A 24450-nucleotide genomic window follows, 5' to 3' on the forward strand; every position below is an offset into this window, starting at 1 on the left:
AAAATCAGTTTGGAAACTCCCAACTGGTACATAATGCTGTGGCTCAGCTATTATCAGGACGTAGACTGAGCATGCATATTACTCTCATCTTATTCACTCCACCAGCTGCCCATCAGTTACAGGACTCAATTTAAGGTATTAGCTATCACATACAAATCCATTCATGGCCATGGAGCCACATATCTATGCAAGTCTCATTTATCCTTCTATGCATCATAACAACAGCTTGACTAATCTAGGCAAGGTTTTCTGCAGGTATCAACCTGCAAATGAGCAATATTCACAACTGTCTGTACATGCTCCATCTCCATTGTGGGGCCCCACCTTAACAACTGCCTGAGGAAGTCAGTAAAATTCCCACTCTCCTGGCTTTCCACAAACTATGTAAAACTAAATTATTCAAGGCTTGTCTGTGCGGGATATAAAATTGCCCTGTACTAGATGGTTCATAAAGTCACTTGGATAAATTATTAGGGACTGTGGTCTATACTACTGTGCTTAGCTTGCTGAACCTAGGATCCTACAATGTAATTTTTGTATCATTTAATGTGTCATGCTGATACTTATGCTGTGTTTCAGTTGTGTTTTTAGATTTCTGATTGGTTCTACAACCCTAATCCTATTCTATTGTTTATTGACTGTCCCTTCCTGTTAATTGTATTGACTCACTCTGTGTAATCCACCTTGAGTCCAGGTGAGGAAAGTGAACTATAAATAATGTAAATGAATAATCCTACAACTGCTCTTGCACTTCCAAGACCAGTTCTCAGTAACCATCACATTAGATGCCAAGACTTAGTACCTGAATGTATCAGTACACACAATGGTTAGTGATTAACACAGTTAATGTTGTGCATGTGGGAACACACAATCACCTGCCTTGGGATGATCCATAAATGCTCAGGAAATCTCTGTCATATACAAATCCCAGTTTTATGTAACACATCTGTATCATGCCATTATTTTAAACGGCTTGGAATAGCATTTCTTTTGTCCTTTCTACAAACTTGTACAGTAGATTAGACTTAAAGGCATTCAGCTTCAGTCTAAGGCATCCTGGGGTTTGTCTCTAACAGCATAATACTAGATGCAGCTAATATGCTAAACCTGTGAAATCAATGGGCTAAGTAGAGTGCAACTTGGTTTATAACTACATTCTAAATCTCCCTGCTCCAAGTCTAGCTTCCTTAGTATTCACTGAACCACACAGGCTCTAAAATTTTCTAATTTTTTTCTCTCTCTAAGTTTTTTATCTATAGCACTTTGTCCCAATAATTCTGCTGAGTACTCTGCAGTCTTTGGAGTTAAGGCAATGTGCCTTCAGTTTAGCGGAAACACAGGCATGCTACATTCTGAAGTAATATAAAAAGTCCTACTAAGGTAAACTGAACATCTTCCAATATATAATAAAAAATGCCACCCTTATCTGAGATCTTAGTTCAATACTGCAAGCTCCAAGGTCATCTTACTAGTTAAATTATATCCAGTATAAATGACTCAGAAAAAAGTTCTGCCCAAGAACATAGATAACTATCATTAGTTAGGTAAATGCAGGGCTTTATTTGAGCAGGAATGCACAGGAATGCAGTTTCGGCTGGCTTGGTGTCAGAGGATGTGGCCTAATATGCAAATGTGTCCCTGCTGGGCTTTTTCTACAAAAAAAGCCTTGAGTAAATGCATTGGACTAAAAAACACCTTGTTAAAGTTAAACTAAGATGTCTCCAGATAGCAAATCTAGATTTCCCAGGATGAGCAAATAAAAGAGACACTGCCACAACCTATATACTTAATAGTGAAGTCTGATTCCCATATGCAGATATCTAAATCTGCAGATCAGTGCCACACTGATGCTAAACAGATTTTTCTGCAAACTTGGAGAAACCCCCAAGTTTGCAAAAACAATCTGAAATTTTTAAAAACTGCCCCCCAATTTTTTTTTAAACAAAACCTGTTGTCTATGCACGTGTGGACAATGCACTTGCCATGATTCTGCGGTGGCCACTGGGAGCTGGGATGGGGAGAAATACTGAGGAAGCATGTAACCTTTACCAACAGATCAGCATCTTGTCCTTGTGTCAGTCTCAAGATAAAATATTATATGATGCTGTATTCTTGACAATTAAATCCAGTCAGATTAAGCAAATTTATTCAAACATATCCACACACAAGCAGCACCATCGTGACTGGAATGGCAGGGGGGAGACTCTTCACCTAGAGGAATGAATTCATTGAATCCAATCCCAAATTCTTCTCTTGTATACAGAAATTTGTCCCTTGCAATGAAGGCTACATAGATCTGCCTCCCACATTCTTCCTCTGAGAATTCTTCCCCAACATTCTCTGGCTGAAGTAAAACTTTATTCAAATGGATGGGACTGCACAGATTTACCTTCCACTTTATGTTGCTCTTGGTGTAGCAGAATTACACCCTTCTAAGCCCCACTCACAACCTGAGTTCGATCCCAGCGGAAGCTGGTTCAGGTAGCCGGCTCAAGGTTGACTCAGGCTTCCATCCTTCCGAGGTCGGGAAAATGAGTACCCAGCTTGCTGGAGAGAAAGTGCAAATGACTGGGAAAGGCAATGGCAAACCACCCCATTAAAAAGTCTGCCGTGAAAATGTTGTGAAAGCAACGTCACCCCAGAGTTGGAAACGACTGGTGCTTGCCTTTGCCTTTTTTAAGCCCCACTGACTTAAACAAATGAGTATAACACATGAGACTGCACCCTCAATCATCCGTACCAATGAGGTCAGCCATGAAACAGCTCTCATATAAATAATATTGCTGAATATTTAATTTAAGAAGTAGCATATACAAAGGTGTGGAAGCAGCAGTATACTTGAAGATATTGCATCCATCCCTTATTTTAATTCCAAATGAGTTTTTAATACGAATTTCTTACATCCTAGGCTAGTGAGAGAAGTATTAAAACACAAAAAGTATCTTTACAGCACCATATGCTGGTAACATACTACCACATACTTTCTCTAATAAACTGCCATTGTGGACAGATGAGAAGGTAGTATGATAAACATACAGTTAGTGCACACAGCAAAGACCCTCAGCTCCCAAGGATGCTTATGTGCTTCAGCATGAAGTCTTCATCATGTGAGAACACCTTCTGAACAACAAGGCTCAAACATGCAGAGGGAGATCCAAGACAAAGTTAAGTGTGTTTTCATAATACAGGCTTCACAATGTGGAAAGTTTGTAGATCTCCCTCCACTCCTTTCCCACTTTTTAATTAAGACTAAAACATTGTTTAGACCTTATATTAATATATTTTAAAAGTCTCTTTATCAATTAGTAATCTGTTTCCAGTTAGGTAGCAGCCAGATTTCTTTTAAAACAAACACACATGCACACACATGGGGGAGAAAGTTAATTATTTTTAACACAAGTATTTACAAACACTCTGAGTAACAGACACCACCTTCAAAAACTATTCATGCTAAGCAACAAATACCACCTTCAAGAACCATTTACACAGGACAGAATGTACCTAAGACTGCTACAAAATATTCATGAGTAAATAGCTGTTGTACATGTGCAGGCATAGAAATTATAATACATTTTAAATGTATGCAGAACTGATCAATTAATACTAATAGGCTGTATTCAATTGAAAGTGGAGTGATACTTGCAAAATGGGACTTATCTGACTACCACATTCTGCTGCTGCCTAGTATATTTCCAAAAGGCTGTCTTTGGATTTAGGAGAATCCTGAGAATAGAAGAGAACATGATGTGGAAAGAAAATCACCCATTCCCCTCTGCTGGCAAAAGTGCCTTTGCACAAACACAAGATGACTAAGGCTATAACCCAATTCAATTAATTTACTAAAATGTTTTGATTGCATAATAGTCCTGTTTTAATCCTTGACATTTTTGTGCAACTGTAGTAATGCCTGAACTACTTCACTTGAGTTGGATTTTGTTTTTATAACATGCACTTAAATGGATAGGAGGTAGTACTATGCATGTTCCTTTAAAAAAAAATCCCATCCAACATACTACACACAATTATCAGGTCTTTAAAATCCAAGCCTGTTAATTGATGCCGAAGCCTGTATTCATCTAGCCACACATGAATAAATAAACAATAAAGCCTTGAAAATTAACAAAAAAAACCCTACGCAGTGTGACTTTACATCATAAAAGAGATATTAAATAGCAAATTTTCTGGGATTCTCAACTCCTGGGGGTGGAACAGTCTTCCTAACGCCAGCAATTCCATATGCAAGCGCTATTCTGACAGATTATATCTGTTTTTCTGAAGGCAAAAGAAACCCCACCATAGAGGTTTCCTAGATCATCTCCTTCTGCTAAAATCTTGAACTGTGACCTATGAACAACTTCTATGTTTCCTCAGTTTCTTTTTCCTGAATATTGTTTGGTTACAACATTACATCTGATTTGGCTTATAACCAAACTTTGCCATGATTTGGTTTGGTTACACTGAACAGACAGAGAAGAAATGAAAATTAATGCAAGGGACACAAACTAGCAACATCTCCAACAGAGGCAAGCACCATGACTTGACCTTTATTTCATACCAGCTGAAAAGGACACAAAGTCAAGCAAGTTTCCATGTTCATCAAAACTACAGGGAGAAACAAAACTAAAGGGAGAAAGAGGAGCGGTGCTCCAGGGCTCCAAGTGTGCTGTTCACAAATATTCATAAAATGAGAGAAGTGCTATGCAGATTTAATAAGTTTAGATCTAAGGCTGCACCAAAAGCTATGGGGATGAAACAGCAAATGTTTAAAAGGAAAAGCAGCCATTGCCACTTCATCCTAGTAGCCTTTGATGCAACTTTAGATGTCCTCTTAGACTCTCTCCTCATTTTTCTTCCATTTAACCTTCAACCTGATGGACAGTTCTTATGCATTAAAAAGTTTGACAACTACTTGGTAATGTTCTAACTGGTAATGGTAAAGGCAATTCAGTACAATTGCTTAGGATTTATTTTAATGATCCAACACAGCTACCTGGAATTTTTTTACTTAAAAACAAGCTTTTCTCTCCTTACCATTTTCCCTAAGCCGCCTTCTATTCCAATTAAATGCTAGTTTGAAACAAAAAACCATGTACAACAATGGCTGCACTCCACCCCCGATCACAGATGGCCAGCCAGATTCCACCCCAGATATTTTGGACAGGGCATTGGGGGTTGTAGCTGTATTGGTTGCAGCAGAGTCAGCTGAGTTGAATCTAACAAAAACAGAGGTCCTGTACCTGAGTTGTGGGCAACTGGGGTCAGGATCCAGGTTCCCAGTCTTTGGTGGGGCACCACTGGTGCCAGCACTGGGGGTAAAGAGCCTTGGGATGATGCTGGATTCCTCCCTTTCTATGGAGGCCCAGGGGACTTCAGTTGACAGTTCAGCCTTTTATCATCTTCGGCTAGTCAGACAACTGGTTCCCTATCTCACCCACCAGGACTTAGCTACAATGATCCTTGCAATGGTCACTTCCATGTTGGACTACTGTAACTTGCTCTACATGGGGCCACTTTCGAGCCTGATCCAAAAACTGCAGGTAGTGCAGAATGCGGCAGTGTTGCCTTTGCAGGCTTGCATTCAGCTGGTGCTGTGTCAACTGCATGGGCTGCTGATCAAATACTGGATTCAGTTCAAGGTCTTGGCTTTGACTTTTAAAAAATCACAAAAAAAAACTTTGGATTTGCCCATCTCAAAAATATCAATCAACATTCCAACTGTCATCAGTTTTCATTGAAGTTGATTTGTGGGTATCCTGATTTAGAGTGTCTAATAAACCATCTTCAGCACAAAGCAGTTTTAATCAGTTTAGAGGCATATAGCCATGTCCTTGCTTACAAAGACAGCTGTCCAAATTCTGTCTGCAATATAACATTAGACACACAACAAGGGGTATCAATACTTTCTTAAGAAACAGTGCTAAGAGTTGGTGAATATTATCAGAGATAGCTTTAATCTAAATTACGGAACCATAAGGAATAATGGAGCCTACTTTCAGATTAAAAGCTTGCACTGCTCCAGGAATATACTTCCCTCCCCTACTGTGAAAAACCTACTATAGCATTTGCACATGGGTTTACTTTATTAAGCTCTGTTCTGAGTTGGGAGTCCAGGAGAGATCTGTTGAAAACAAAATCCCCAAATAGGAAAATGTATTAACTTGCTCGATATAAAACCCATTGACATGTTCCATTTTTTAGTCTTGGTGAAAACCAAGAGCTTAGATTTCAAAAAGTTGATCAGCAAACTTTCTCAAGACCAACAGTTGGAGAAAGACTGCAGGGCCCTTTGCAGCGACCCAGCTCTAGTTCAAGACAGGATCAAGGCATCATCTGCATAAAGTACACCAATCTCAGCAAATTTTGGTGGATGGCAGCAGTCATCAAAGATTTATGCTGCATTGTTTAAGTATAGGTTAAACCAAGGCTTTTTTGCAGAAAAAAGCCCAGCAGGAACTCATTTGCATATTAGGCCACACCCCCTGATATCACCATTGTTTCATACAGGGCTTTTTTGTAGAAAAAGCCCCACAGGAGCTCATTTGCATACAGGCCACACACCCTGATGCCAAGCCAGCCGGAACTGCATTCCTGTATTTCCTGCTCAAAAAAAGTCCTGTGTTAAACAAGAAAGGTGCCAACAAACATTCCTGATGTACTCCCCTTTCCAAAATTAATGGATTTGTTATGTTGCCCTTGTACCCACATCATATTTGGGCAGTCAAACCTGAATATATAACCGCTGAATTTTTATTTATTTATTTATTTATTTAGAATTTCTATCCCGCCCTTCCCACGAATGGCTCAGGGCGGCTTCCAATAATGAATCCAACATAAAAATTAAACAATATTTAGGCATGTAAAGGGTTAAACATTTAAACATTTAAAACAAATAAATAAGTCCTAGAAGTCTTTTATCTATACTATCTTTTATCTATATATCTATCTTTTATCTATATTAGTTTGAGTTTGTTCCATATCTGGATGATTTATAGAGTCAAAGGCCCCTTTAAGACCAATGAAAGCTGCATATAATCACCCTCCCTTTAAAGATGAATACTTCTCAGCCAAGTGGTAAAGAACTAAACAACAGTCATAAATTGAAGAACCTCACCTAAATCCTATCTATTCTTGCCCCAAAAGGGTTTCTGATTCCATTCAATCCAAGAGTTTCTTCAATAGGTAAGCAAAATATAGCTTTCCTAGAGAAGAAAGAAGACTGATTGGTTGATAACAGATGGATCACATCTAGAGCCCTTTTTAATATTGGGACAATAATGAAATGATTTCATAAATCAGGTATTTGTCCACTAACATTAATATGAGTAAAAACTGTAGCTCACCATTGAGGATCAGCTTTAAATAGCTTGTTAGGAATTAGATCATGTTCTAGTGCTTTTCCTAACTTTAATCTTTTGATAAGGCAAGAGACTTCCTAGTTTGATATCTCAGGCCAGGATGTTGTTGCATTAAGAGGAATAATAGAAGATATAATAGGTGCATTTGCACTGGAGAATATCCCCTTAAAATAACTTTCCCATGTCAGGGGGGGGGGGCGTTATACAGCATTGACAATAGACCAAAAGGCCTTATTATTATTGCTATTAATACCTGATCTAAGAAGAAGAAGATATTGGATTTATATCCTGCCCTCCACTCCAAAGAGTCTCAGAGCGGCTCACAATCTCCTTTACCTTCCTCCCCCACAACAGACACCCTGTGAGGTGGGTGGGGCTGGAGAGGTCTCTCATAGCAGCTGCCCTTTTAAGGACAACCTCTGCCAGAGCTATTGGCTGACCCAAGGCTATGCCAGCAGGTGCAAGTGGGGAATCAAACCCGGTTCTCCCAGATAAGAGACCGCACACTTAACCACTACACCAAACTGGCTCTCCCCACTCCTTACTAAGAAGTCCCCATTCCTTACTAAGGACCATCTATTTTCTTGTCTTGATCAGTTCTCTGTACATTTGTTTTAATTTAATCAGCTCTTGAAAGACTGAAATTGTACAGTTACTTTGAAACTCACAATTCTTCTGTTGATTATGCCTTTTCATTTATTTTACAATTACTGTTAAAACAATTCTTCCTCTGAACTCCAAAAGGTCTACTGTCAAGGTTCTTTTCCACAAAAAGTTAAGGTGCCACTGGACTTTTTTTTTATTGTCACACATTCTCCCCAGTTAAAATTTAGCACATCGCCATCATCCTGTATCATACATCTGAACCAATTCTTGAGAAGCATAGTTTTTAAATTTATGGGCTATATTAATTTAACTGTAAATTAAGAGTTTTCTTTAAAAAAACCCCTTAATTTTGTGTTTGGTAAATTTCTTGGGGAATAGGCTTTCTAATCTATATACTAACAGCTAAGTCAGCCAAACATTTGTGCACAGGTTTGTTGGTTTGATTTTTTTTTTTTTTTTTTGGGGGGGGGGAGTTGAAATCTTAAAGTGTGTGTGTGTTAGGGAGTTTTTTAAAAGCCCCAAAATATAAACAGAGTGCCTGCAGCTTTATGCAATGGATTTCCTCAGTGGCTGGTGCTAGGCAACCACAATAGTCAAGGCTTGTTCTGTCAGTGAAAGGCAGGGGAAAGGGCAGAGCCCTTTTCCAGGCCTATTTTGGGCTTTGAAGGAGGACTTACTGGGGCCAAGCCCAGGTAGGGTTGCCAGCCCCAGCTTAGGAAGTTCCTAGAGATTTTGTGGTGGAGTCTGAGGAGAGCAGAGTTCAGGGAGGGGAGAAGACTCAACTGCATATATAATGCCATGGAGCCCAACCTCTAGAGCACTCATTTTCTTCAGGGAGACACAAATTTGATGCACAGTTGTAATTCTGGGAGATCTTCAGGTCCCACTTAGAGGCTGGAAATCCTAGGCCTTTGTAATATAGCAGTCTGAGCTTCAGAGTAGTGTCTGGGAGACCCAGGTTCGAATCCCCATCTTGGTATGGAAGCTTACTGGGTGATTTTGGACTAGTCACATACATTCAGCCTAATCCACCTCACAAGACTGTTGTGTGGATAAAAAGGAAGAAATGATAACAATGTAAGCTGCTTTGGTTCCAACTGTTGAGAAAGTGGATAAATAATAAATATAGCTGAATATGGGAGGCAAATAAAAGGCGGGTTGGTGAATGGCTGAAGAGAGAATGAGGCAGGTAAAGGGGAAAGGATATAGGAGTTGCCAGGGAGAGGGAAGAGGAAATAGTGTGGAGTAGAGGATATAACGCACACACCCCACAAATCCATGAATATTTCTTACCATGGAAGTGGCCCTGGCCCAGTGGCTGGCTCCTCACAGCTGGGCCATAGTTTTCCTAGGCAGAGGCTGTTGATGGGGAGAGGGAGAAGGAAAGCTTAAGACCAAGAGGCAGATAAAGGTATGTTGGCTGTTGTGCGGGAAGGAGATAGGGTTATCAGGTTAAGATATACCTAGAGATTTGGTAGGTGGAGCTTGGGTATGGTGGAGTTTGTGGAAGGGAAGAATATCAGACAGGTATAATGCCATAGACTCCATCCTTCAAAATAGCAATTTCCCTTATGGGTACCAGGATTCTCCAGAGTTACAGCTGATCTCCAGATGACAGAGATCAGTTCCCCTTGAGAAAATGGCTGCTTTGAAAGGTGGACGCTATGATATTATACCCCGCTGAGGTTGCTTCCTTCCTCAAACCTTATGTTCCAAAACCCCACCCCCAAATCTCCAGGAATTAACCAAACTTAAGTTAGCAACCCTTGGGAAACCCAGGAAAAGGGAAGAGTCTACAGGGGCTTTCAGAAAAAAAAAGAGGAATAGTGGGGGAGAAGGAAATGAGATGCCTCCCACAATGCTGGATTGTGGGTTCCCACTTGTTCTTCTATTTTCCTTCTCGTCATGTTCTCTGTTTTAAAACTGATTAAAAATAGGTGCTGTGGACAGGAAACAAAGTGGCTTATTTATAATCTGAAACAAGAAAGGAGTAAATAGTTTGTGCCATGCATGCAGATTGCTTCTTTAAAATTCTGACAAAGAGATGAGTGAGACTGGAATTCCCTGGTGCTCAACTGGGCCCAAGGCTCAGTATGCAAGACTTGTATTCAGGAAAATCCATATTTAATTTCCAGCACATAGCTACATCCACAGCAATTTCCTGTTGCCCATTTACTTAAATGTTCATTCCATGCTTTTCCCTTGTACCTGGAGGCAGATTTTAATTCCAAACACTGGAAGTATATAAAACATAGTAAAACCCCATTTACCACCACCATCAAAGAAATGCCTACAGACTGTATCCCACTAAAAGCTGACGCAAACAAAATGTCCTTACAGTGCCTCTGCACCTCATCAGATTGCTTCTTTAAAATTCCACAAGACAGAAGTCACTCCAAAAAATGAACAGCTAGAGGGCAAGCTGGACACCTTAAGTGGGGAACAAGAAGAAGGTGGCTCCCAGAAGATGGTATGTGACAAACATGGACATATGGAGAGAAAGAGTGTTTAAGACTATAGGCCATGATAGGCTTGAAAGGTCATAACCAGAAATTAACTAGCAGCTAATAAAGCTGTTTTAAAATAGGCAAGATCTATTACCATCAGCAAGCTGAGTAATCATGCGCCAGCATTTTGAACCAGCTGATGTTTCTGCATTACCTTCAAGGTCAGCCCATCATGACCACATTGCAGTAGTCCAACAGGGAGGCTAAAGAAGTACAGATTATAATAGCCAGGTCAGCTGAATCTAAGAAAGGAGAGAGTTGGTGAGCCAAATGCATCAGGCAGAAGGCACTCTTGGCCACTACACCAACCTGCATATTTAATAGCAAAGCTGGTCCATAAGCAACCCCCCACCAAAGTTCTTAACTTGCTCTGTGCGTGTCCATTCCATCCAAAATAAGTCAATCCAGTCCCTTCCTAATCAGCACTATTTCCATCCTATATGGATTCAGCTTCATCTTGTTTTGCATTAGCCACTGGGCCACAGTCTCAAAGCACTTGTTCAGAGTCAGATAGATGTTTCTGAAGACATTCATTTATCAACAGGATGGATAAACACACTCTGACTGTAATCTAGAAGAAAGCTAATAAACCACAAGGCTATTGTAATACAAACATTATACAAGCATTCATGTCAAGAACAACTTGAAAAGGAGTGCACAGGTTCAGCCCTTTTATTGACAATGCAATTTCCACTCAGGTAAGAATGGTAAAATTGTCTGTCTTGTGTCAAAAAGAGCAAGGGACTTCTCACTAGTGCCCCCACTCCTGTGGAACCAACTGCTTGAAGAGGGTGTGCCTTGTGGGAGCTCCCTAGGTTCCACAGGGCCCACAAGGCTGCTCTTTTTGGGTGCCCTTTGAGTGACTGTGATCTGCCAGGCAGCAGGTGAATTATGATCCAGCTATCTACAGAATGCATGAATTCTACCATACTTGACAGCTGATAGATTTTAACCATTATATATTTTTAATTGTTTTATAATTTTAAAGTCTATTTATTGTGTTTTCTGTAATGTTTTATCTAAAGTATCTTATACATTGTTAGTCACCTCGAGTCCCATTCTGGGGAGAGGGAATGGGATATACATTCAAGAGGAAGAAGAAGAGTTGGATTTATAACCTGCTCTTCACTCTGAGTTTCAGAGCGGCTTCCCATCTCCTCCCCTTCCTCCTCCCACAACAGACACCCTGTGAGGTAGGTGAAGCTGAGAGAGCTCTGACAGAAACTGCTCTTGAGAGAACAGCTCTGACAGAACTGACTGACCCAAGGTCACCCAGTTGACTGCACGTGAAGGAGTAGGGAATCAAGCCTGATTCTCCAGATTAAAGTCTGTTCCTCTTAACCACTACATCAAGCTAAATTTAAAAATGAAAAAAGAACCATAGATCAAGCCATTCAAAATTACGAAAGATAAGTTCCCAATAAGACATTTAACCTGAAGAAAGAACATGCTCAGGTTGGAGCAATTTTTCAGTGCCCTTCCATTCAGCAAATATTCCGTAAACTTTTACAATATATAAAGTTCATTCTGATACAAACACCAAAACATTCTAGCTGTTGCATATGTGTTCCTAGCTAGATACAAAAGTAACAAGAGATCCCTAGTTGTTTTGGAAACACTCCTACTTAGGTCAAAAGCAGAGAAGTCAGTGATGAATATATGCAGAATATATCATTAAAAAAGCTTGGTTTTGGTAGAGCAGAAATCAGTAGAAGGAATATTAACAATCTGAGACACACAGATGACACCACATTGTGTGTGTCTGTGTGTGCATGCATGTAAAGTGCCTAAAGTGCCATCAAGTCACAACCCCGTGGGGTATTCCAGGTAAGAGGCTATTGTTACTGGCAGAAAATAGGGAAGACCTGAAACAACTACTGCTGAAGGCCAAAGCAGAAAGTGCCAAAGCAGAATGACAGATGAACACCAAGACAAAAGTAATCACTACTGGAAAATTACACGTGTTGGTGACAGTCTTTAATGACACTGGTATCCAACCATGCTTGCCTAGAATTATGAATACACACTTATTTAAATTATAATTGTATTTGAGTTGTGATGTGAAACTGGAAGGTGGAAGGAAACACTATAGTTTGCCTACACCAATATTTTCCTTCACTTTGTTTTGATTATTATCACACACATATCCTATGCTCTTCCCAAGCTCCAGAAAATGAAGGTTCTTTATTTGGTGGTGCAGGAGAGGCACTCTGCTCACATTTATATTACTGAGTAGAGCCATTTAAACTAGGTTCTGGACAAATGTATTTGTGGTTCCAGCTAAAATTACAGGGTTTTTCCTCTACCCAGTTAAAATCACATTCTTTTCAGGCAAGTTTGCACTCAAGTTAAATGTGAGTATGGTTGGGATTTTGATGTCTCTATTTTGAAAAGAGAGGGAAATGGGGCTTTGACAGAGGTAAGACTTCTGCTATAATCCAAGATATATGGAGTATAACTGAGAGTTTCCTATTAGCATTTTTCCCAACTAAAGCCCTCCCAGTTCACAACTCAAATTCTTAGCCACCATATTATACCAACTTACCCACACTACATCACTCTAGCTAGGCTCTTTGAGAGCAACATATATGAAGCATGCAAGCATATTTGTAGGATGGAAGGGAGATAATAAGACTTTTTTTTAAAAAAAGCAGTAATGACTTCAAAGTTCACTAACTGCCAGTATCAGCTGCCCACTAACCTATGGGTTGTATCAAATTACTGCTTTCTACTAGTGCAAGGTCCATTCTGCTGGAGGGGATTTCATAAATCCCCCCTCCCCAACATACAGCACTATTCCTGGAGCAACATATCAGAGGAAGCCAGTAAGCCACATTCCTGTAATGGGAAGGAGAAGGCAATTTCACAAGAAGAACAGAGCTCCACTTGTGGTTTGATGAAATTACCAGACTGAAAGTTGTTCCCCCATTCATCCGTGAAATAAAATCAACTTCCTTGCTGCAAGTTCTATTAGCAACACTGATGAACTAAGCAGAAAGGTGGCCAACAAATAGGTATTAATTGTGCATTAACATGCTATATTCATTATCACATATGTAAATGTATATTTATATTTTATATATATATCTATATTTATTCATGTGGAATACCTGAAGTGCCCATAAAACTTCAGGGACAAAAAAAAGTTAATATGCGAGATACTATAACTCAGTGGATGAACACATACTCTGCATGCAGAAAGTCACAGTTTCTATCTCTGGCATCTACAGTTAAAAGGGGTTTTGGTAACTGGGGAAGTCTTTTTCCTGCAGAGCCAAAGCCACTGCCAGGAGGAAATAGGCAGTACTGGGTAAGAAAGACCAATTCCCTGATTCAGTATGCCAACTTCATACATCCAAATATGAGTAAGATAGCACCAAAATATGCACAGATTAAATGATGGCAACCCCTGCTGCTGCCAGTAATTCAGTTCTGCAAACATGTTAGCATTTTCTGTCCTCAATTTTAATTTTCACCATTGCTAACAATGGACGTTTAATTGAAATCCATTCATGTTGACAATACTCCATGCAACAGAATAGAGACTAAAATAATGATCAAACCAGAAGTCTATCTGAATGCATTCATGAAACCAATGTAGATTAGCAATAAAGAACAATATATATTATAGCATTAAAGGGAGCCCAATGAAGAGTGAATCCACTTTTCAGAACACCCACACTTAGACACCAGCTCCCAACAAGAAAAATGTTCTGTACAAAAATAAACCACAAAGATACATTTCATGAAAAATTAAAGAGTGCTCTATATGCAGATTACATGACATTTAATTTTAGTGAAGTCTACTGAAATGAAACTCTTCTGTGCATGATTCACAGATCATGAGATAATAAATGATTAAACAATACACATCCTTTTTGATAATTTAATACTCTTATTCCTGGCATATCTCTGTGAAATACTTGTCACACTTTTTTTGCCGTCAAGTCACAGCTGACTTATGACAACACCCTCGGGTTTTCAGGGGTGGCTTGACACTGTCTGCCTCTGTGTCACGACCCTGGTATTCCTTGAAGGTCTCCTATCCAAATAACTACCCAAGGCCAACTCTGCTTAGCTTGCAAGATCTGATGAGATCAGGCTGGCCTGTCACACATTACCTAGTTTTAACTATTAAAACAAAAGAAATGAATGCAATTGTTAAACTATTTTTATTACTTACCTTGGCACTGAAATCCTTGTTTCCCAAACCCCCTGCAAGAGAGGGAAAAAAAAGGACTTAACATCTATAGACACTGTGGCTTCTAGAGTTGTATTTTATTTTGACATTAAAATAATATCAAACAAAAACACAATTAAAAGCAAAAACAAAATTACACTTGCAAAGCAAAGGTTTTATTAACATCTTCCTGTTTCTTAACCAAAACCAAGAAAGCACAGCAATATAAAATTTATTGATTTGGTTCAATGGGAAATTGATTTGGTTTAAAGGGGGGGGGGGAATCCCTCTTCCACTTTCCCCTAAAACGGTGTACTGTAATGCTTGTGTACCTAGAAAAGAGGCAGATTTTTAGAGGTAATGGGTTTAGCAACACTATAACAAACAGACAAATAGTTCATATTACCACCTGGAATGTGGCTTGGATAGTGCAGAACTAGGGCAGAAAATGAATAGAGCAATGGCTTTCTCCTTATACCTTTCATGAATCTATCTGGAAGGCTCGGAAGCGGCAGTCTAGGATGTCTACTAATCCTTTTTTGAAGGCTGAGTTTCAAGTATGGATTCAAAATCAAGCCTATCTTTCTCCTCCTATATCCCCTCTTATGGAGTTCACATACTTGCCCTCTTTCATGCCGGGTAACTCTCCCCATATTTTTCTACATCGGAGAGCTTCTAATTTGACGCAATTTGTAGATGTATTATGTCAGGGTCATTAAAACCTCGAGCTGATCTGCACTTAGCACATTCTACTTGTTTACCATGGTTTGAATCTTCAGCTTCAAGATTTTTTGACACGACATAATTTTTTTCCCCTTTAAGGGCCCAACTTACTACCTATGAATGTTTTCTTTACTTAGATGAAGTTCCTTTTAAATAAATGATGTACTAAGGTGTACACCCTGCTTTTACATTCTAATTCTTCATCTTTGCCATCTTATTGTGCAGCTTGGCAGAATGACCTGAACCTCTCATTGTCAGAGAATCAATGGCAGGATAGCTAGTGTTCACCAGCCTTGAAATCTAAATCACTAAATATTAATTTTCAGGAATTTAAGTTTTTGGCCAGGTGGTATGTAACGCCTGCTCGTCTTGTACTTCTTCCACATGCTGGAACGGTTGCAGCCAGGTTGGAACCTATCTGCATAACTGGTGAACTTGTCCAGCTGTAAAAACTTTCTGACAAACCGCCCTGCAGCACATTCAGCAGATTATGGGTATTCAAGTGCCTTGCTTGCCACAAGTTCTTCTATTGAATCTATGAGAAGATCTACAGCTAACAAAGCCTCAAAAGGAGTTGCTTTCGATTATGTCTACAACAGCTAAACATTCTATTGTTATTAAATGGAAGACACCTGATTCACCTTTGATTAAAACGTGGCTATTTAAGCAATAGGCATATTTCTGTCTAGACAAAAATAACTGACAATAAACTTGTTTCTGACACCTCTTGAGCCCACTCTTTTTTTCTCCGAAAGTGGGAACCTTTCCTTTCATGGAATATGGGCTCTCCAGTTCAATGTGGTTTGATGTCATCTATTGACTATCTTTCTCTACTAGCATTGCACTGATCTCCTCTACCATTTCATTCCTATTCCCCTCTCTCCTTAACTCCCCCCCCCCTTTTCTTTTTAATTTGTGTGTCTCTTTGGGGGTTTTTTTAATGAGTGCACTCAGCACTATTTATGTGGTCACCAGAATTGATAATATTCATTTTGTTTGAGATTTTGGAAATGTACTTTGTTCTTACATTTGCCAATGTTTTGTATATGAAGAAAGATATGTATATTTTGATACTGATTCTTTTTAATAAAGTTTGACTTTTTTAAAACCAATTTTGATCTCCTTATATACCCTGTTCCTATTTCCTTCCCCCCTTCTAAATATTTTCCTGCTTAGCTTTATCTTATAATTTAAAGACATGACCTCTGCTTTAAAACTTGTATGTCATTCAGACCAATAAAGAATTTAACAATAATAATAATAAAAAAAGAACTAGGACAGAACATGATACCAAACTCTTTCTAAAACCATTTGACATTATCTTATTGCAGGAAATCTGGGCATGCAAGGATGTTGCTCTGAGCAATTTTATTTCATATTCTCAGCATGCTATAAAAACTAGGGGTCAGCTGAAGGGGGTTTAACCTGTCTCATACATACCAGGAAAGATGTTAAAGTAAAAAACTACTACCCTACTCCCAAAACTTGCCAATGTCCTTACATGCATAATGATCAATGGCTCATCCTGGTGAATGCTAAGCTCAATGCTAACAAGGAAAACTGATACAGAATCATACGGGGACATTTTTGAGAATTAAATTGCAGAGATTCAAATAAAATTCCCACAGCAACCTTTTCTTATTGGAGGTGACCTCAATGTCAGAATTGGCCGAGCAGTAATGAACCGACCTCAAGGGGAAATTTAGATGGTGACAAACTTGGAACTTGAAAGAGTAAGGATAAAGTAGTAAATCTTTCAGGCATCAAGCAGGTACAGCTAACAACAAGGCTAGGTCAGACTATTTTAAATAGAAATTTTAAAACAGATCCTTCACCTTTTTCTCCCACTGTGGAGCCAATCTAATAGATTATTTCCTTTTTTCCAACTTTTCAAATGGAAGTGTACTTAGTTTAAACATGGAAGATTTGCTAGCTAGTGATCGTTGCATCATCTGACTGGAAATTAGACTGAGGATAAATTACCAACTAGGTAATATTCTAATTGATGAACATGGCCAAATATATGAGAAAGAAATGGGACCAGTTTTTTGAAAGGAGATTGATGGATACCCCTTACATTGGCAGACTGAATATTAGCATCGTGCTATCACAGGATATTAAGTCTAGTAGCGAAAATATGGGGAAATTATAAAATGTTTTCAGCTCCATTTTACTAATAAAAAAGAGTCATAAAAAATCTTGTGAAGAGGGGCAAGTGTACAGCCTGGTTTGATGACGAATGCTGTAAGGCCAAAGGTCATTTGAAGAAATTATATAAATCTCTAAAGATTTTACACTCAAACAAAATTAAAGGGCTGTTAATAATGGCTAAGAATTATTATAAGCTGTTATTAAATGACAATGGCAAAACTAGTAAATGAATCCAGTTTGTCAATGGCAAAACAAGTAAATTAATCTAGGAATCCTGACAGCTCCTGGTTCCGGCAACTGATTTCTCTAAATTTTAAGCTTAAACCTTCATCAACGGTAAGTGTCCCTGCAGAAGAGTGGGGACAGTATTTTTTAGAGCTACATAAGAAGTCTGATTCTAAGCCAGTTCTGGAATTAAGAGTGAATTGTTCTTGTGTCCCTTGGTGGAATCCAGCTTCTCCAAGGAAAGTTAAGCAATTGATTAAAGCACTAAAACCAGGAAAGGCTCTAGGCTATGATTTTCTTCCTCCTGAGCTTTTGAAAATCATGACAGATTGGTGGGCCTGTTTGCTAGCTTCTTTATTTACAAAGATGGCTCAAAGTGGTATCTGTCCACACTTCTGGTGGTTCTCTCTAACCCATCTTATTTTCAAATAAGATTAAAGATTTGATCCATCAAGCTATTGACCTATACCTCTACTGCCAGAAAACTATATGCAGTCCATCTTCTGAGAAAGCTTCAAAATTAGATGGAACAAGAGAATATTTCAGGGCAAGAAAAATGTAGTTTTAGAAAAGGTTTTTCCTGTGTTCACCACTGTTTTACCCCAGGATCCTTGGTTTATAAATATATTTAACCCTCAGGAAATCGTCTATATGTGACATTTGTAGTTCTTAAGACAGCTCTTGATACGGTTTCCCATGTTCACATTTGGAACAAGTTAAATGCAACTACTATTCCAAAGAGATTATTGTATTTGATTATGAATGTATATACTAGAAATTCTCTTCAGGTTAGAGGCAGTTGCACAGCAGGTCTGATGGGCCCAGTTACTATTAACAAGGATGTGAGATAAGGATGTGCATTATCTCCACATTGTTTCAATCTTTGCACTTTTACTTTTGACTATGAACATGCATGTCCCAATACTAGCTAGCATTCCAGTCCCATTGCTAATATATATTAACAATTTAGTTCTGCTTGCATGGACTACTGTTCATTTATGCAGAGCTATAAAAATATTTATTCAATACTATTCACATGAACTTTTGAATATAAATTATTGGGGGGGGTGACTAAAATAATGTTTATTTTCAACTTCTAGGCAGACTAATATTGAGCCTTGGATTATATGTGGAAAGCAAATTGAACAAGTGCAGCAAAGTATTAAGTATAGCTTTAATCTGTACTGGTATTTTCATTTTTTTTATGTTTTAACATTTTAAGGTGAGCACTATAGCACTAAACCACACAATGAATGGAGTCAGTGCATCTCAATGGTGCCACTATAGCGCTCGTCTTAGAACATTATTTTAAATGTCTGAGGAAGACCGCATGGTAAAAAAGGGCACGGGAAAAAGTGGCACTGAAGGAAGCGCTATGGACACCACAGCTATTCAGAAGTGCAACAAAGGGACTGAAAACAGGAAAAAAGCAGTTTCCCTCAAATGGCTCAACCACACTTTGCTAACCAGACACGAGTGTGTTTGTATGAACAGATAAATAAATTCCGCTAGCCGCCAGTTAATAAAATGAGTCTGTTTGAAATGATAGAAAAAATCCATTAGCAACTAGTTACCGGAATACAAATGGAATACAAAGGCAGCTTGAAAAGGGTCTGTAGCAGGGATGTCAAACATGTGGCTTGAGGTCCGAATCAGGCCACAGGAGGGCTCCAATCAGGACTGCGGGCAAGTCTGCTTCTTTTTTCCTCTCTCTTGCTACCTTCTGTGTCACACAGACACACACACTCAGCTTGCTTTGCCAAATTTGCTTAAATGCACAGGAGCTACAGAGCAAAGACTCTATTTTCTCCATTGACTGAGACTCCTCCCTTGGGGGGGAGAGCTTGCTTTGCCTGGGTCTCTCAATCACACAGCAGAGCTACTGAGTCAAGACACTCTTTCCTCTATTGGCATAGGCTCATCTCCCTCCTCACCCTCTAAGGAGGGAGGAAGAGCCAAACCTTCCTTTGTCCAGTTCCCACAATGACATGGGAGATACAAAGCACCTTTAAGAACAATATTTTAATCAATGTATGAGTTTTTTGCCTTGCTACAGAGCTAGAGAGTAGAAGAGAGGAGAGGAAAGGAAAGGAAAGGAGAGGAGAGGAGTGTGTTTTGCTGGCTTGTTATACCAGGGCTCTCCTGGCTGCAAATGGGTTTGCCTCCCCCTTTCCACTGTATTCAAGCCTTCATAATCCAGTCTTTCTCAGCAGGAAAACATTGTGAACTATTTAGATGAGGAATAACAACAAGCCCGTGAGGTTTGTCCATGTTCTTTATAAAGTTTGACACTACCTGGCATTACATTTTACGACACACATGGCCCAGCCCAGCAAGGTCTCACTTAGGTCAAATTTGGCCCTCATAACAAATGAGTTCAACACCTCTGGTCTATAGTAACACCACCTCCCTCCCTGCCAGAGATAATAAATTAGAGTCAGGGGGGTGGGGGGGGGATCAACTGCATATTATTTTAACATTTTCTCAATGATCTCTCTTTCCTAATCAAGGTTTTAATTGCTGTTTGTAATGTTTTGTTTGTATTTTAATTTTAAAAAAAAAATTTCAGTGATGTGTGTTGGGGGTTGAATTTAACAGTTTTTAAAATGCTATTTTTATCATGTGTTTTAAAATAGCTGCTTTAGTGGCCCTTGTAAGGGTAGAACGGTAGGATAGAAATTTTGTAAATAAAATAAATATGACTGTGAAAATCTGCAGTCAGACATAGTAACAGTGTTACCAAAGCAGTTCCAGTTAAAGCAGTTAAATCAACCTTTCTGAAAGTAGATAAGGCTGCAATCCTAAATACAGTTTCCTGGATGTAAGCTCCCTAAATCAGTATCACTGGAAGTAGCTAACTTATAATCTAAGCAACATAATTTTTCTTTGGAAAACTTCATATACTTGATAAAATTAGTGTTCTGTACTGTTCTGTATATGCTTGCCCACTTTCTAAATCAAAGTATGTTGAGACAAAAAAGGCTGATATCACTTTTCCAATAATAAAGTAAAAGGTAACCTAAGAAAAAAAAACAATTAAAAAAATTAAAAGTTATCCAGAATGATCAGAAACTTAAATTACATATATCTCATGAACAGCCATCAGTCAAATAAACCATCACTTCTCTTAGGCTTGACCTGCAGGTGACTAAGCAGCAATGTTTCCTACATTACAATTTTCAACACTCTACTATATAAAATTTGAATTCAGTGGCACCTTTAAGACCAATGAAGTTTTATTCTCTGACTCTTTAAAGCCATCAGTGAAATTACTCCTGGCACCCTCTCTCTCCTGCCAAATTAGCTCCGTGGTATACCCCAGAGCTACAGTGAATGGAACAATAGCTAAAAACTACAGAGAGAGTGGCGACATACTCATGATGAAGCCGTGAGAACATCTTATAGGATGTTTATGAAGGCCCATGAGATGGCACTGAAGGCCACTAAGAAGAATTTTTATGCAGACACCATTGCATCGGCAAGCTCTCGCCCAGCCCAATTATTTAGGACAATTCAGTCACTAACTACATTGACCCAAGGCAAACAAAATGATAAGGTTATTGGCTGTGAGGCATTTGTGAGCTATTTTTGAGACAAAGTCTTGTTACCCCACCAGGACCTCCTGACCACAATTGATACAGTAAAGGAACTGGAAGCCCCTTGTTCATCTTCAGGTCTAGTTTTAGATCAATTCAGCTGGCTCTCCCAGGAGGAAGCTGACAAGATCCTAGCAGCTGTAAAGCCCACTTCTTGCCCCCTGGACCATGCCCATCTTGGCCGGTTAAGGCCTGTGGAGAAAGTGTCTGGAAAGCCCTGGAAGATATTATCAACTTATCCCTGTCTTCAGGGACACTCCCAGTGGGGCTGAAGGAGGCAAAAGTGTGTCTGCTCTTGAAGAAGCCATTATTGGCCCCTATGGTCCTTGCCAATTACCACCTGGTTTCGAACCTTCCATTTCTGCGTAAAGTGATTGAGAATGGTGGCTGAGCAGCTCCAAGCTTTCTTGGATGAAGTCTCCATCCTGGAGCTATTAAAGTCCATTTTCCGCCCTGGCACTAGGATAGAGACTGTGCTAGTTGCCCTCACAGATGACTTCCGGAGACACCTGGATCTAGGCAGGTCAGCGCTACTGTTGCTTTTGGACTTAACAGCAGTGTTTGATACAGTTGACTAAGATCTCTTGACCCACTGCCTCACCAATATAGGATATGGGGGACTGCTTTACAATGGCTCTCCTCCTTCCTTCATGGTTGGGGACAGAGGGTGGCATCCAGGAAAGGATGTCTCTGTGATACCTGCTGGAATGTGGAGCACCACAGGGGGCAATCCTCTCCTCAATGTTGTTCAACATCTATATCTGCCCCCCTCACCCAGTTGGTCCGGGGGGTTGGGGTGGGCTGCCATCAGTATGGTGATGACACCCAGCTTTATCTCTTGATGGACAGACAGACTCCATCCCAGATACTCTGGACAGGGCATTAGGACCATGGTTGGATGGTTACAGCAAAACCATCTGAGATCAAATCCAATGAAGATGAACTTAGTGTACCTGAGTCACAGGGACTTGAGATCAGGAATACAATTCCCAAAACTTGGCGAGGCACTGTTGAGCCCAGCACCAAGGGTGAAGAGTCTGGGGGTGATCCTGGATGCTTCACTCTTGATGGAGACCCAGGTAACTGCAGTTGCCAGGTTGGTCTTTTATCGCATTCGGCTAGTCAGGCAACTGGTCCCCTATCGCATCTCCTGTGACTTAGCTACAGTTATCCATGCAGTAGGTATATCCAAGCTGAATTATTGTAACTTGCTCTATGTGGGGTGCCCTTGAACCTGACCCTGAAACTACAGCTAGTGCAGAATGTGGCAGTGCACTTCCTGGTGGCAACATCTGTGTGGATGTGCATTTAGCAGTGCTTTGCCAACTGCACTGGCTGCCAACTGACAACCAAATCCAGTTCAAGGTCATGGTACTAACCTTTAGAGCCTTATGCGGCCTGATACCAGAATATCTATGGGACTGTCTCTCCTGTATATGCTCCAATCAACACTCTGCCCTCTGTCAATCAACACATACTGATAGTCCTTGACCTGAAAGATATCTGCTTAGCCTCAACCAGGGCTTTTTCCGCCATGGCCCCAGCCTGGTGGAACATGCTTTCATGTGAGATCAGGGCCCTGCAGGACTTGTTTCAGTTCCACAGTGCCTGCAAAATGGAGTCATTCCACCAGGCATTTGGCTGAGGCAGCAGATGTCCAATCCATCTCAGCCTCTCCTACCCACAGAAATACACCATCAAATTAATCATCCTGCAGGAGGGATCAAGGATTGCCCTGGAGTTTTTGTCTGGTTTTGCTGCCATCCTGTTTTATTGTTCTAACTTGGTTTTATTATATGGTATTATTTATTTAGATCCTAATTAAGCCATCCTGAGTCAATATTTTGGGATAGCACAGGATATAAACCTAATAAAGTAAATATTCAAGGTATAAGTTTTTGTGTGCAAGTTGATCTTAAAGGTTCCACTGAATTCAAACTTTGTTCTATAGGCCAACACAGCTGCCCGCCTAGATGACTGTACAATGTAGTTTGTGTTCATTCTTTTTTAAGAGATTTTGTTTTAAAAAATTATCAATGGAAAAAATTAAAAACACACACACACTCAGAGAGATATTTGGGTAATAAAAAGGTAAGCAGCATTACCACACTACAGAAGTCACATATTGCATCACATGGCCTTTACCAACACTTCTAAGTGGATTATTCACAATTGCCCAATCCTATTGTTTTATAGATACAAACATCATTTACACAGGCAATCAAATGTCTCTGATGCTTGCCATACCTTTATTCAAATATCATATTTTGCTTTAAGGGTGCTACACATACTGACTCTGAAGGATATTTAATTGCTCCCTAGACTCTCACCAGCAGGGTAGAACATCAGAATACAACTCTCCTTGCCACCTGTCAACAACAGGATATCCTTTCAGATTCAAGTATATCCTGCAATCAGGTGCCATTTATCACAGCAGCTTTTTTTTAGTGCATTAGTCATCAAACATACCCATGCTGACACAGACCCTACAGCACTTTTATTCTATTTATTTATTCACTGAAATTGTCTTTAACTGTACAGTACATTGTTTTATTGTTCATTTATTCCTTCCATTTGTATCTCAGTTTTCATCCAAAAATGAACAGAAGGTGGCTCACTAGAATAAAAAAAACCCAAATACAACTGATATTAAAATCCATCACAAATGTTCCCAAAGGAGGCTATTTTCAGCTGAGCTTAATCTTTATTATCTTCTCACCCCTCTCTATAAGGTTTCCTAATGTCCACATAAAAAGCTTCTCCATCTTCAGTTCTTTGTTCCATGCTTTCTAAATAATTTGTTCCTTATCAACAAGAGCAGGACACTGAAGCAGGAGAAGAGCATAGTATAAGCTAAAGAACTGAATGCATCCTGAGAAAGGCCAAACAAACCCAGGGTGTTTCTTACACAACAATGTGCATACAAAATACACACAATTGTTCTTACACAACAACGTGCATACAAAATACACACAATTGTTCTTACACAACACTGCCATACAAAATATACACAATTGTTTAAGATACAAAGTGTTCACCAGGTATACCAAATCACAATATTTCCTTTAATATATACACACAAAAGAAAGCTTTTGCCTTGTATGCAG

General features: G+C 39.5%; 1 protein-coding gene across 2 annotated transcripts in view; it reads right to left on the reverse strand.

Annotated features, from left to right (window-relative positions):
• Positions 1–24450, reverse strand: part of PRKCA (protein kinase C alpha) — a 281994-nt gene that overhangs the window by 253189 nt on the left and 4355 nt on the right. For both annotated transcript variants that reach the window (XM_060251984.1, XM_060251985.1), the window contains exon 2: positions 14652–14683. In XM_060251984.1, the coding sequence (XP_060107967.1) occupies positions 14652–14683 (32 nt within the window). The remainder of the gene's footprint in view (positions 1–14651; positions 14684–24450) is intronic.

Source organism: Heteronotia binoei, chromosome 13 (assembly GCF_032191835.1).
Source record: "Heteronotia binoei isolate CCM8104 ecotype False Entrance Well chromosome 13, APGP_CSIRO_Hbin_v1, whole genome shotgun sequence".
NCBI lineage: Eukaryota > Metazoa > Chordata > Lepidosauria > Squamata > Gekkonidae > Heteronotia > Heteronotia binoei.